Source organism: Crinia signifera, chromosome 3 (genome assembly GCF_055691185.1).
Source record: "Crinia signifera chromosome 3, ASM5569118v1, whole genome shotgun sequence".
Taxonomy (NCBI): domain Eukaryota; kingdom Metazoa; phylum Chordata; class Amphibia; order Anura; family Myobatrachidae; genus Crinia; species Crinia signifera.
The window spans coordinates 324,807,438-324,823,719 of NC_139219.1; the positions used below are offsets into that span (position 1 = coordinate 324,807,438).

A 16,282-nucleotide genomic window follows, 5' to 3' on the forward strand; every position below is an offset into this window, starting at 1 on the left:
ATAGGATTCCCTTAGTGGCCAATAATGATGTAAATTCATTAACAGTAGTTGCTGTAACCACCCCACCAGCAATGAGTTCCTGAATGTTACTGCTCTAATGGTGAAGAGTCCTCTTCTTAATTCAGTAAGGAATTTCTTTTCCTCGAGCCTCAGTACATGCCCCCGTGTACTAAGTATAGGCCTGTTACTGACCAATCATCTCCCAGTTCCATATGATTCCTAGTCCTGTATGTGAACATACCAATCATATCACCTCTCAGCCTCGGTTTCTCCAGTGAGAACATATTCAGCCTGGTATAACCTATCTTTGTATTCTAGTGATTCCAGACCTTTTACTACTGTAGCTTAGTCGCCCTTCTCTGTACCTGTTCCCATTCATTTATGTCCTTTTTAAGGTGCGGTGCCCAGAACTGAACACTATATTCGTAGTGTGGTCTAACCAATGACCAGTGCCAAGGCACTATCACATTGGCATCCCTTGAATCCATATCCCTTTTAATGCATGCTGGGTTTGCTTTTGCTACCCAGCAGGTGTCTGTACTCTGTACTCCGGTTTATACACTCCTGTGTACTCTGTTCTCCTGTATCTGTACTCTGCAATCCTGTGCCTGTACTCTGTACTCCTGTATCTGTACTCTGCAATCCTGTGCCTGTACTCTGTACTCCTGTGTCTGCACTCCTGTGTCTGCACTCTGCAATCCTGTGCCTGTACTCTGTACTCCTGTATCTGTACTCTGCAATCCTGTGTCTGTACTCTGTACTCCTGTGTCTGTACTCCTGCACTACTGTGTCTGTACTCTGCACTCTTCTGTCTGTACTCTGCACTCTTCTGTCTGTACTCTGCACTCTTCTGTCTGTACTCTGCACTCTTCTGTCTGTACTCCTGTGTCTGCACTCTGCATTACTGTGTCTGTACTCTGCACTCCTGTGTCGGTACTCCTGCACTACTGTGTCTGTACTCTGCACTCTTCTGTCTGTACTCCTGTGTCTGCACTCTGCATTCCTGTGTCTGTACTCTACACTCCTGTGTCTGTACACTGTACTCCTGTGTCTGTACTCCTGTGTCTGCACTCTGCATTACTGTGTCTGTACTCTACACTCCTGTGTCTGTACACTGTACTCCTGTGTCTGTACTCCTGTGTCTGCACTCTGCACTCCTGTGTCTGTACTCCTGCACTACTGTGTCTGTACTCTGCACTCTTCTGTCTGTACTCCTGTGTCTGCACTCTGCATTACTGTGTCTGTACTTTACACTCCTGTGTCTGCACTACTGTGTCTGTACTCCTGCACTACTGTGTCTGTACTCCTGCACTACTGTGTCTGTACTCTGCACTTCTGTGTCTGTACTCTGCACTATTCTGTCTGTATTCTGCACTCTTCTGTCTGTACTCCTGTGTCTGCACTCTTCTGTCTGTACTCTGCACTCTTCTGTCTGTACTCCTGTGTCTGCACTCTGCATTACTGTGTCTGTACTCTGCACTCCTGTGTCTGTACTCTGCACTATTCTGTCTGTATTCTGCACTCTTCTGTCTGTACTCCTGTGTCTGCACTCTGCACTCCTGTGTCTGCACTCTGCATTCCTGTGTCTGCACTCTGCACTCCTGTGTCTGCACTCTGCATTCCTGTGTCTGTACTCCTGTGTCTGTACACTGTACTCCTGTGTCTGTACTCCTGTGTCTGCACTCTGCATTCCTGTGTCTGTACTCTGTACTCCTGTGTCTGCAATCTGCACTCCTGTGTCTGTACTCTGCACTCCTGTGTCTGTACTCTGCACTCCTGTGTCTGTACTCCTGTGTCTGCACTCTGCACTCCTGCATCTGTACACTGTACTCCTGTGTCTGTACTCCTGTGTCTGTACACTGTACTCCTGTGTCTGTACTCCTGTGTCTGCACTCTGCACTCCTGTGTCTGTACTCCTGCATCTGTACACTGTACTCCTGTGTCTGTACTCCTGTGTCTGTACACTGTACTCCTGTGTCTGTACTCCTGTGTCTGCACTCTGCATTCCTGTGTCTGCAATCTGCACTCCTGTGTCTGTACTCCTGCATCTGTACACTGTACTCCTGTTTCACCCCTGTCTGTCTGCCACTCCCATTCAGAATGTAAGCGCTGACGAGCAGGGCCCTCTTCGCTCATGTGCTTTTCCTTCTATTACTCAAACCATCTCCTCCTCCATACTCCTTGGCACTAAATCCTGCAGCTTTCTGCCACTTGATACTTATCTCAGTGCCACCTGCTGATGCAGATCCCTTGTGGCACCATATAAATAAAGTATAAAAACAATCGCCCCTTCTGATGCTATCACAATGATTTCCATGGCTGCTCTCCTATCTTCCGCAGGTGGTGAACCCATCCTTCCCCAACCCCCGCAGACGCCTCCGCCTGCGAGACTTGGCCGAGAGAGTCATTGACGCCCAGCAGAATGAGCAGGAGCTGAACAAGCTGTTGAATGAAGCCTTGCTGGAGAGAGAGACCGTCCAAGTGTGAGTCATCTGTCCGCACCTCTATCCCCTATCCCCACTCATACACTAGCATAGGCACGGCTCTGCAGCTGACGTGGGACTACAAGTTCCAGCAGGTTACCTACAGATGTATCCATATATACACATAGGGGCAGATTTGTCAGGGAGTTATGTTCTTATCACTCGTTACGTATGATAAATGCTGCAGCAGCCAATCAGCTCCTGGCATTATTCAAACACATGACTGTTAGGAGCTGATTGGCTGGAGAACCATTTCTGATTTGATACATCTGCCCCATAGCCTCAATGCGCCATGCGGCGTGAGATGCCTGGCGCAGAGTGGTGTACGTGCGTCTCGGTGGCAACGCGATGCAACAAAACCGCTCCCAGGGACGGCACTGAGTCAGTTGATATGCGGCACTTGTATATCTGTGTGTGACTGAGTCTGTATACGGAGTACCACGGAAGTTGGTGTTACAAAAATCCACGGAAGCTTAGTTGTACAGACTCAGAGACACAGTCGCACACAGATATATAAGTGTCAAATATCAAAGCAGTTGTTACATTGCAACTAAGACACACACTCACGCAAAACAAGCCCGTGGAACCACCTGTGGTACCAAACATCTGGGTTCTAGGCCCAACTCTGGGATTGGGCTTTGGCGAGTGTACTTTATAAGGAAGAACAGTGATGTGAGACAGTGCCCTCAGGCATTATGATTTGGCCATTGGTTTAGGGAGACCCATTGAAATTTCTGTGGGTGATATCATGCCTTAGAGATGATTGGCCTACCAGAGACATGAAACCATCATCGCTTGTGTTAAAGTAAGCCTGGGAAGACAGGTGCTGAGGGAATGCAGGTACTTACGGCTTACCTCTGGTAGGGTTCTGGGTTTCATCCCCCCTCAGCGGAACAGTCTTTCATTAAGTAACTGGACCTCTTTGCCTTGCACCCTGAATCGTGGATTGGTTTGCGTCGAACGTCACACGTGGGCTGTCCCCTTAGATGGGGACATGAGCTCAGTTCTGTAAGACAGATAATGGCCATGAATTCACATATTAACGCCACATCTATTTCTGCAGTTTAAAAGGAAAATACACGTACCGCTTGTCCATGCGGTTTATCAGCCCCGAGATGGAGACACGTTTCTCGGTGGAGAAGGAGAAGCAGAGTGGCGCGGCCTTCAGCTGTTCCTGCGTGGTCCTGTTCTTCACCGCCGTGGTTCAGATGCTCATAGATCCCATGTAAGTCTATGGAGGATTATAATCGCATGAGACGTCGCTGCACATTGGGCATCACTGATGTTGGTACACAATAGGCGATGGGTAAAACCATCACCTTAGAAGGAGCGGGAGTCCCAGGTGCCACCCGGCACTGCCGATCCCCACGGTAACCAACCGGCACATATATGGCATACAGCATAACATGTATATTTATATGTGCTAGGGGACCCCTTCCCTGCACCGTGTGGTCGGAGCTGCAGCCGCCGTTGGTCACCAGCATGGGGAGTGCGGCACTTTTCAGGCGGTATTAGGGGGGTTTCAGAAACGTTCAGGCATTTACGAACAATCGCTCCACTACGTAAACATCAGCATTGTGTGTATCTCTGAATCCAACCCCTAAAGCCCCATACACACTAGGGACAACCATCGACCATGTGAAATCATCGATGGTTAATGGCCGATGTAGAAAAGTTTTGCCATCGATGGGGGGAGAACCAGATATCATAAATGCCAAGCATAAATGAAAAGTTTTCTTTTTTTCCCCAAAGGGACCAGGACATGGAGCATAGCTCCACCCCCTGACACCCGTGAAGCCATGCCCTTGTGTTTTGATTGGCCAATTAGTCAAAGAAAATGGATGCCCATCGATAGGTAAAAACATTGACGGGCATCCATTGGTGGGCAGTTGCACTATTGCCATCGATGGTGATGGCAACCATCAATGGCAATGTGCAATTAATGATATTAAGTGCACACACTAGACAATATTATGAACCATATCGATCAGAAGCCCCTTTCTGAGCGATGTTGGTCACAATATCCTGTAGTGTGTATGGGGCTTAAGTGCGTTGCTAAGACAAGGGGACGTACCGTATCAGCATGGGACGCTCGGTAACAATATGCTAATGAGCGCGCCCAGCAACCTAAGTGTGTTCCCAGCTTCTGTACAAGACATTCCTGGGATTTTCTCTGTAGCAGGAACACATGTAAGACCAGAGCCTGCATAATCTTGTTTCCGTTCTCTTCCACCGTCTCAGGCTGGTCGCCAACTACGTGACTTTCGTAATCGGTGAAATCCTTCTCCTCGTCCTGACCATCTGTTCCCTCGCAGCCATTTTTCCCAGGGTAAGAAAGCGATTATGTGATCAGCTGCGCAGACTGGAGGTGCTGGAAGGTTTATGTGACACACGAGTAAAGTTGCTTCTTGTCTTTGGATCCTTCACTTATTCAGTAGGGAAGCTAAAATGTGCATTTTGGGGTTAATGCATTTGCGGAGAGACTCATGCGCGAATCCGTACTCAGAAGTGAGGTACACATAGGCCCTTATTCTGGTTCACTCGCAAAGGCAAATTCCTTCTCAAATGGACAAAACTATGTGCACTGCAGGTGGGGCAGATGTAACATGTGCAGAGAGAATTAGATTTGGGTGGGGTTTTACTTCAAAGTGAGATATATATTGCAGTGTAAAAATAAAGCAGTCAGTATTTACCCTGCACAGAAACAAAATAACTCACCCAAATCTAATTCTCTCTGCACATGTTACATCTGCCCCCCTGCAGTGCGCATGGTTTTGTCCGTTTGAGAAGGAATTTGCCTTTGCGAGTGAACCAGAATAAGGGTCATATCCTCAAGACTTGGGTGGGTTATTTTGTTTCTGTGCAGGGTAAATACTGGCTGCATACATTGCAATTCAGATGTCAGTTTGAACACACCCCACCCAAATCTAACTCTCTCTACACCTGTAACATCTGCCCCACCTGCAGTGCAGCATAGATTAGTCCAGTGGTTCTGCCGTCTATATGCATCATAACTGAGCAATCAGTGTAGGGATACATTATTGTGGTAGTTACATTACTGGACCTCTCTTATCCCTGTTCCTATAGGTTTTCCCAAAAAAGTTAGTAGCCTTTTCCACTTGGATTGATCGGACCAGGTGGGCACGAAACACTTGGGCGATGTCGGCCATTTTTATTCTGACTATGGCGGATATAGTGGATATGGTAAGAGACCATCACAACCATTTTTTTTTTAGCAATATGTACAAGTACAAATATGCAATAACCCTAATCAGCCACCTGCCAATGCTTCATCAACACCTTAAAGCAGTGGTAGCCAACCCTAGCCCTCGAGAGCTACCAACAGTTCACATTTTCCAGACAACCTAGCTGCTGCACAGCTGCACTCATTAATCACTGACACATTTTAAAAGATACACAGATGGAGCTAATTAGCTCACTTGTGATTCTGTGAGGAGACCTGCAAAACATGCACTGTTGGTAGCTCTCGAGGACTAGGGTTGGCTACCCCAGCCTTAAAGCAATGGATCCTAATGGGGGTGGTTTTAGTAAATCAGGGTGTGGTTTCAGTAAATTGGGTGTAGCCTGTATAGGTCAGGGTGTTGTTTATACAGATCAGGTTGCAGTTTATACAGATCAGGGTGTGGTTAATAAGGATGGGGTGCGGTTTATACCGATCAGAGTTTGGTTTATACAGATAAGGGTGTGGTTTATACGGATAAGGGTGTGGTTTATACGGATAAGGGTGTGGATTATACAGTTCAGGGTGTGGATTATACAGTTCAGGGTGTGGATTATACAGTTCAGGGTGTGGATTATACAGTTCAGGGTGTGGATTATACGGATCAGGGTGTGGATTATACAGATCAGGGTGTGGATTATACGGATTAGGGTGTGGATTATACGGATCAGGGTGTGTATTATACAGATCAGAGTTTGGATTATATGGATCAGGGTGTGGATTATACGGATTAGGGTGTGGATTATATGGATCAGGGTGTGTATTATACAGATCAGAGTTTGGATTATACGGATCAGAGTTTGGATTATACGGATCAGGGTGTGGATTATACGGATCAGGGTGTGGATTATACAGATCAGGGTGTGGATTATACGGATTAGGGTGTGGGTTATACGGATCAGAGTGTGGATTATACGGATCAGGGTGTGGGTTATACAGATCAGGGTGTGGATTATACGGATTACGGTGTGGATTATACGGATCAGAGTGTGGATTATACGGATCAGGGTGTGGGTTATACAGATCAGGGTGTGGATTATACGGATTAGGGTGTGGATTATATGGATCAGAGTTTGGATTATACGGATTAGGGTGTAGATTATACGGATCAGAGTTTGGATTATAAGGATTAGGGTGTAGATTATACGGATCAGGGTGTGGATTATATAGAACAGGGTGTGGATTATATGGATCAGGGTGTGGATTATACAGATCAGGGTGTGGATTATACAGATCAGGGTGTGGATTATACGGATCAGGGTGTGGATTATACAGATCAGGGTGTAGTTTATAGGGATCAGGGTGTGGATTATACAGTTCAGGGTGTGGATTATAGGGATCAGTGTGTGGATTATACGGATCAGGGTGTGGATTATACGGATTAGGGTGTGGGTTATACGGATCAGAGTGTGGATTATACGGATCAGGGTGTGGGTTATACAGATCAGGGTGTGGATTATACGGATTACGGTGTGGATTATACGGATCAGGGTGTGGGTTATACAGATCAGGGTGTGGATTATACGGATTAGGGTGTGGATTATATGGATCAGAGTTTGGATTATACGGATTAGGGTGTAGATTATACGGATCAGAGTTTGGATTATAAGGATTAGGGTGTAGATTATACGGATCAGGGTGTGGATTATATAGAACAGGGTGTGGATTATATGGATCAGGGTGTGGATTATACAGATCAGGGTGTGGATTATACAGATCAGGGTGTGGATTATACGGATCAGGGTGTGGATTATACAGATCAGGGTGTAGTTTATAGGGATCAGGGTGTGGATTATACAGTTCAGGGTGTGGATTATAGGGATCAGTGTGTGGATTATATAGAACAGGGTGTGGATTATACAGATTAGGATTGTGAGGATTATACGGCTCATTTCCCTCAAAAAATCCGGTGATGGTTTTAGTGGAAGAGTAATAAATTGCCCTTGGGTGGGTAGTGGGGTGGTCAGGACACAACATGCACACAGTATAAATGGTGGCTTGCACCACGGTACATCACTGGTAATGTTCTGCCATCGCCCTGTGGTGCTACTGAGATACAGTTGGGCGATAAGGACTAACCACCGTTCCTCCATCTCCTCACAGCTCAGCTGCTTACAGTACTACTCCACCTCCTATAACAGCACATCGCCCTCCGCTGCCACCTGGGGCTGTGTGGAGAACCCCAAGTACTACAGCTACATCGCCGTCCTCGCCCTCATTGCCACCATCATGTTGGTCCAGGTCAGCCACATGGTGAAGTTGACCTTGATGCTGATGATCACCGGCGCGGTCGGAATCGTGAACATTTATGCCTGGAAACCTATTTTTGATGATTACGACAGAAAACGCTTCAGTTCCTACGTGTGAGGATCTCTCTTACCCTTAACATGGCCGCTGTCCATCTGCTGTGACATGCTCTGGGCTCGCCAGCGTGCACCATTTATGTGATGAGTAGTAGGTGGGGGGGTGGAGGGGGGTTGACACAGTGGTGAAGAGGACCAGTGAAGTTGCCCAAAACAACCAACCAGCTTTCAGGTAGCATTTCTCAAATGCATTGCAGAAAATTATAGGTAGAAGCTGATTTAGTTGCCATGGGCAACTTCTCACTGGCCAATTACTGACTCTTTTCAATGCTTGAACTCCCATTATCACAGATATTTAGCTGTAGGCCAGTGGTGGTTTTACCTGTTGGCTGCAGGACTGCACCTCCCCCTTTCCTATTGGAAGTAATACCTGCCAGTCACCTGCAGCCCCATTGGGAGGTGTTCCCTCCCTCCGGGACTGCCAGACCAGGCTGCGACAGGCAAAGAGCTGGCTTCCTGTAGGAAGTCACTCCCTGCCTTGCAGCCCTAGTCAGCTTCTATGGACTACAGCCGATGCAGCCCATAAAAGCCAGAGGTATGCGCAGTACCCTCGCTGATACTGTGCATGCAGATACCGCTCCCCATCAGTGGACTGCAGCGGGAAGTGGGATCCGGTGGCAGGAAGCAAGATGCGGACAGCAGCAGTACCCCTCCTTCAAAGAGATAGGAGCCGCCACTGCTGTAGACTTTTCTCTAGAATGTCGCTTAATCCCCCCATGGGCGTCAGAGCTTGTGTCATGTGGGGAGAACGCTGGATAATGCAGTTGCTGTATGTCTGGAATCTTAGCTGGAATGTCTCTATGTCCGCAGGGCCTTCCTGGTGCCTTCCAAGTATTCCATGACTGTGATGATATTTATCATGATGCTGAGCTTCTACTACTTTGCCCGACACGTAAGTTTATGTTTATTCTTTATGACTGTAATCATACATAGCCCGTCCGGTGCAACCCGGATCCCGGGACGGACATAACAAAGCCAAAATGGCCGACATGCCATCCGACATACAGTAATCAAATAATGAAAATAAATCCTTATAATTATAGGTATCATAGGCCACACAAGGGGCCTTATTCTGATCGGAGCGGCCAAACGTGCGTACGTTCGCTAATAACGTACGCTATCCGCACGCGGCCGTTGGGGTTAAGTCCACCCACAACTCAGCCGCATACGTACGGCCAGAAACAACGTCGAAGGGGAGTGGCGTACAAATGTGCGTACGCCAACGTACACGGACGGGCCAGCCCTTACACTCCGACAACTGGCGTACAATTGAGCGTACACCACCGTTTACGGACATCTCTCGTCCGTCTTCCCACCGACTTCTTGCGGCTATCTGAGCGTACGCCAGCTTGCACGAACGGGTCCCTATAGTTTTCAATAGAAAAGTCAGCTTATGTCACCGCTCGTGAGAGTGAGCGTACGTCCGTGTACGCTGACATACCCTTCACATATATGGACCTGCAAATCTTGCCTTTCAACTATAATTATGAAAATTAATTAATTGATTGAATTAATTAATGTGCAAAATAGTGGGCATGGGCTTAAAACATTGCTGAAACATCCTTTGTAGGTGTTAGATGTGGTTTATGTTATTGTATCATAAATACAAAACCTATGTTTGTATTAGAGTGAACACATTGACACATGTCGACTTGTGTAGATTGAGTGTGCTACTGTGTAAAGTCTATGAAAGCACGTAGTGAATGTGTCTAACTGTTTAACAAATACCTACCTTAGCATATATAAGCAGGTCTTAAAAAGATTCTTACCTTAAATTAAACAAACCTTTAAATGTAGAGAAGTATGGAAAGATAAGCTTCCAATGTGTTTGAGTGCTGTGTGTGGCTTGCAGGTAGTGAAATCATGGTTTGGACTTAATAGACTGCAGCATTGGTTATTACATTCAGGTGTATGTGTTTGGTAGTAAGCAGCGTAAATTAGCAAACCCAGGCCCACGCTGGCATGCGGTATCTGTAGGGGTGGTTTGAGATGGCGGTTGGCGGCCGCCTGTTTTGTGTCCGAAATGAACGGTGCTGTAGGCGATCGTGCGGTAGTAGCACCGCTCATTTTTGGTGCACACCCCCGTGTACGCCCATATTTACGCCCATTTTCCCTCATTATTTCGGCCGCTCCCCTCATCACGCCCCTATGCCGCCCCCAATGCCCGTACACTCGCGTATAGGTTTTTTCGCACGTAGAGACCCGTCCGTAAGCGTTGTGGAGTGGTCGCGCCTGCGCATTAGCGAATGTACGCATGCGCAGATCATAAAAAACACCGGGACGTCCGCGTACGGCCCGGCCGCTCCAACCAGAATAAGGCCCAAGATGTGGATTAGCTCACAGACAGGTGTCTAGGTCAACAGTAAATTGGTCTACACCAAAAGGACGACATGCACAAGGTTGACAGCAACAAAATGTTGGCATGGAGACTGTTGACACACACAAAAAAAGTTAACATGAGTTTTTCGCAATGTATTGGTGTCGCAGTCACCACCTGAGCCCACACGGGTAAAGTGTAAAAAAATACAAACAAAAAAATTGTGAAAAAAATCTTATTGACCATTTAATCTGTCGATCATTGCCATGTCAGCCTTGGGCCCAGTTGTACAGCGCAACTGAATATGTTGGCGCTATATAAATAATTGTTAATAAATGAATAAATAACTATGCAGCCACCCAATGAAACGTTGCTACTGCAATTAACAAATACAGAAAAATGGATGTTTTAAATATAAATTTATTTAACAAGAAATAAAAATAGCAATACAATTGTGTAAGTACATAGGCACGGGCGTGGTATAGGGGGCAGACTGTCGGGATTCTGACATCGGTATCCCACCACTAGTACTCCGACAGGCGGTGAGCGAAATAAAGCCCCTTGCAGGCTCGCCACAGGTTGTTCTCCCTCTATAGGGGTCAGGCATTTACCAGTTGGGATTCCTATGGTACACTGGCTGTTGGGAGGTCGTCCGACACCTCATAGGCATGGACTAGGACAAGGACTAAGCAGTGGAAACAAATAGGGGATAACGCAGAAATGTTGCAATCTGAGCTTGGGACAAGCGGATCTTGCGTCGTCAGACACAATGCTCTTTAAGCTTGATTGACAGGCTGGGCCGTTTAGGGTGAGGTGGAGATGTCAACGGATTATGGAGGTCATTCTGGTTGATTCTCAAAGCTGCAAAATTTGCAGCTTTGCAAGTCAACCAAACACCGCCCGCACAGCGAATGTCCCCGCATGCATGTGATTGGATGTTTTACATAAACATCCATTCGGAGATTTCGTGCGGGGGCGAAATCATTCGATGGCCGCCGACCATCGAATGATTTCCCCAGCGCTCGCAGATCTAAGACACTCTCTGGTGTCTTAGATCTGCACATATGCCCAACCCATAAACACCGCTTACCGTTGCGAATTCGCAACGGTGAGAACAAACCTGAATGACCTCCAATATTTTGAACATCTTATCATTGTACATGAAGTAACATGTGTCATTCAGACATTTTGGTGCTGGCGTATGTAGTTTGTGGACACACAGTTCATGAAATATAGCCCTCCCGAGATATATACTACATCTAAAATCAAAAGACCCTTGAGATCCCCCCATTATATTCTATAAAGCGACGGTAACTTCTAGCTGGAGTTCTCTTTGCCCTTATTTACATCCGAACATATTAAAGGCCAAGCGGTCTCTCTTGTAGGTGGAGAAGTTGGCCAGGACCTTGTTCCTGTGGAAGATTGACGTCCATGATCAGAAGGAGAAGGTGTATGACATGAGGCGGTGGAACGAGGCTTTGGTCACCAACATGCTGCCCGAACACGTGGCCCGACACTTCCTGGGCTCCAAGAAGAGAGATGAGGTAAGAGGAGACCCCTGAGATGGATGCGTCAACAGGCGCATCACCCTGTCCATGCTTTCAATCTATCCATAGAAAGTCTCCCCAATCACCAAAATGAAGCATGCACCATACCTAATCCCCCCCCCAACTTATTATGTATCTAGTACCTTCTAGAAGATCAGAGCTAGAATCTGATTGGTTGATATGGGCAACCTCCACTTCTATAAACCTGCGCTCTAGTAAATATACCACCAATTTACTGTCCGGCAGGAGCTGTACAGCCAGTCGTATGACGAGATCGGGGTGATGTTTGCTTCCATCCCAAACTTCTCAGACTTCTACACAGAAGAAAGCATCAACAATGGAGGCATCGAGTGCCTGAGGTTCCTCAACGAGATCATCTCAGATTTCGATGCGGTATGTGCCTCGCTATGTGTAATGAATTGGTTTTACTGAAACACAATAAAGAAGACAATAAAGTCACATTCATAAAGATTACCATCTAGACTAGAGGCAGTTCCGCCATTAGTCAGTGACCGTCACCGTATAACCTGGGTGGTCTACAATCTGTAGAAGGGGCTCATAGTTCTGTGTTACTACAACAGACATGTCCAAACTATGACCCTCCAGCTGATGTGAAAGTCCCATCATGCCTTGCCACAGTTTTGCGATAAGGGGATGCTAAAACTATGGCAAGGCATGCTGGGATGTGTAGTTTCACAACAGCTGGAGGGCCACAGTTTGGAAATGCCCAGACTACAATAACATATAAGCACTAGGGATGACCATCAGCCACGCATTGATAGTCTGACACCGATGGTGAGTAGTTTTTCAATGGATGGTGAACATCAGTCAAGGGAGATCTGATGTTGGATGCTGGCCATGATCTGTGCACGCATGAACAGGAAGGACATTGATGGTTTGCTCCTGATGGATAAAAATATTGACCGATGAGGCCTAACCTGGTGATGGTTGGTCATGCCACCCTGAGGTGTGTTGATGACCAATCAGAAGCTATACTGTCTGTGATCATGTCTTCTGATTGGTCAAACAGGCTGACTGTAAAGTGGGTACAAACAGTACAATTTTGTTTGCGATTTGATCCCGATTCAATTGGGATCGGATCGGGATTGAATTAGGATCGATTCGAATGGTACGCAAAATGCATTGGATTTGACTATATAGTACAGATCTGTACTACAGTATACAGCCTGGCCTGCCAAGACTATTTTTTCTATTCGATTTACATTACACGGGAGCGCGCAACGGGATCGAATCTGCATCAAATGTTTCTATAAGCAAAATGATATAGAAAAATAGTGCATATCAAGTCTATTCAAATGATTACATATCATATATATATAGTATTATATATTTATAACATAAGCGTCATCACTGATGTGTAGACTCTCCGGGATACATTGGCGCAGTGTCAGGCGATCTGAGGTTTGCAGTTCTCTCTGTACATAATGAAGGGTGATTCTGTTGTGTGTCTGTTCCAGCTGCTGGATGAGCCGCAGTTCCGATGCATCACAAAGATAAAAACCATCGGTAGCACCTACATGGCGGCATCCGGGGTGACGCCAGACCCCAACACAAACGGCTACAACAACATCATCAAGGTACCAACCACCACTGGCACAGGGCTTCTTATCTCTGCTCCACAGGGGCATTCGTAAGGAGCCATCCTATATGATAACAGATGGCTCTTGGTGGAGCAATTGAATAACTGCTCTATTCGGTCACACACAGCCACTGGTTCTGACATTAGTTATGTTTCGTCATTGTGATGGGCTGCTAATTAGTATGCGTATATTACCTCGCCTATTTGCTAGATTATACTAGCCAAGCATACCTGTTTACATTATACTAGCCGAGCCACGCCCACTTGTCTAATTATACCAGCCACGCCTACTTACATTATACTAGACTAGCATACATGTTTACATTATACTAGCCAAGCCACGCCCACTTGCCTTATTATACTAGCCACGTCTACTTACATTATACTAGACTAGCATACATGTTTACATTATACTAGCCGAGCCACGCCCACTTGCCTAATTATACTAGCCACGCCTACTTACATTATACTAGACTAGCATACCTGTTTACATTATACTAGCCGAGCCACGCCCACTTGCCTAATTATACTAGCCACGCCTACTTACATTATACTAGACTAGCATACAGGTTTACATTATACTAGCCGAGCCACGCCCACTTGCCTAATTATACTAGCCACGTCTACTTACATTATACTAGCCATGCCTACTTACTACATTATACTAGCCACACCTTCTTACATTATACTAGCCATGCCTACTTACATTATATTAGCCACACCTACTTGCTAGATCATACAAGCCAAGCCTACCGGTTTACATTATACTAGCCACGCCCACTTACATTATACTAGCCATGCCTACTTACTAAATTATACTAGATACACCTACTTGCTAGATCATACAAGCCAAGCCTACCGGTTTACATACTAGCCACGTCCACTTACATTATACTAGCCACACATACTTACATTATACTAGCCACACCTACTTACATTATACTAGCCACGCCTACTTACTAAATTATACTAGCCATGCCTACTTACTAAATTATACTAGCCATGCCTACTTACTAAATTATACTAGATACACCTACTTGCTAGATCATACAAGCCAAGCCTACCGGTTTACATTAAACTAGCCATGCCCACTTACATTATACTAGCCACACCTACTTACATTATACTAGCCATGCCTACTTACTAAATTATACTAGATACACCTACTTGCTAGATCATACAAGCCAAGCCTACCGGTTTACATACTAGCCACGTCCACTTACATTATACTAGCCACACCTACTTACATTATACTAGCCATGCCTACTTACATTATACTAGCCACACCTACTTGCTAGATCATACAAGCCAAGCCTACCAGTTTACATACTAGCCACGTCCACTTACATTATACTAGCCACACATACTTACATTATACTAGCCACACCTACTTACATTATACTAGCCAAGCCACGCCCACTTGCATCATTATACTAGCCACGTCCACTTACATTATACTAGTCATGCCTACTTACTACATTATACTAGCCACACCTACTTACATTATACTAGCCATGCCTACTTACTAAATTATACTAGCCATGCCTACTTACTAAATTATACTAGCCATGCCTACTTACTAAATTATACTAGCCATGCCTACTTACATTATCCTAGCCACACCTACTTGCTAGATCATACAAGCCAAGCCTACCGGTTTACATTATACTAGCCATGCCTACTTACATTATACTAGCCACACCTACTTACATTATACTAGCCATGCCTACTTACTAAATTATACTAGATACACCTACTTGCTAGATCATACAAGCCAAGCCTACCGGTTTACATACTAGCCACGTCCACTTACATTATACTAGCCACACCTACTTACATTATACTAGCCACACCTACTTACATTATACTAGCCATGCCTATTTACATTATACTAGCCACACCTACTTGCTAGATCATACAAGCCAAGCCTACCTGTTCACAATATACTAGCCACGCCACACCCACTTGCCACCAGTCCCGAATTTACCATTAGGCACGTGCCTAGGGGCGGCACATGTTTGGGGGCGGCACTTGGATGCTTCTGTTGCTGCTGTCAGCCTGAAATGTACCAGTAACTGCACAATATCCACTGTACTGTTCCATATTCCATCTTGTATAGAGTGTACATGGATAGGGCATGCAGATACTGTCCCTGTAATCTGTCCTACTTACTTATTCTATTCTATCAAATGAGGGCTTATAAATAATCAATAAAAATAATACAATTAGGCAGGGGGTGGGGGCATTATTGTTGTGCCTACGGGCGCCCTCACTCCTAAATCCGCCCCTGCTTGCCACATCATACTAGCAATGCCTACATTATACTAGCCATACCTACTATCCATTATACCAGTTAAGCCTACTTGGTAGATTATACTTGCCAAATCACACCTACTTACCACATTATAATAGCTATTGTAAGCCTACTTTGTACATTATATTAGCCACATCTGCTTGCCTCATTATACTAGCCACGCCCACTTGCGACATTATACTAACCACGCCCACTTGCGCCATTATACTAGCCACGCCCACTTGCGCCATTATACTAGCCACGCCTACTTGCAGCATTAAACTAGCCACGTCTACTTGCGCCATTATACTAGCCACGCCTACTTGCAGCATTATACTAGCCACGTCTACTTGCGCCATTATACTAGCCACGCCCACTTGCAGCATTATACTAGCCACGTCTACTTGCGACATTATACTAGCCACGCCTACTTGCTAA

At 45.8% G+C, this 16,282-nt stretch overlaps 1 protein-coding gene across 2 annotated transcripts in view; it reads left to right on the forward strand.

The window, feature by feature from the left end:
- Positions 1-16,282, forward strand: part of ADCY3 (adenylate cyclase 3) — a 137,115-nt gene that overhangs the window by 110,268 nt on the left and 10,565 nt on the right. For both annotated transcript variants that reach the window (XM_083178817.1, XM_083178816.1), the window contains exons 9-17: positions 2,341-2,483; positions 3,547-3,708; positions 4,725-4,812; positions 5,571-5,687; positions 7,828-8,087; positions 8,898-8,979; positions 11,790-11,948; positions 12,198-12,344; positions 13,430-13,549. In XM_083178817.1, coding sequence (XP_083034943.1) covers positions 2,341-2,483; positions 3,547-3,708; positions 4,725-4,812; positions 5,571-5,687; positions 7,828-8,087; positions 8,898-8,979; positions 11,790-11,948; positions 12,198-12,344; positions 13,430-13,549 — 1,278 coding nt within the window. The remainder of the gene's footprint in view (positions 1-2,340; positions 2,484-3,546; positions 3,709-4,724; positions 4,813-5,570; positions 5,688-7,827; positions 8,088-8,897; positions 8,980-11,789; positions 11,949-12,197; positions 12,345-13,429; positions 13,550-16,282) is intronic.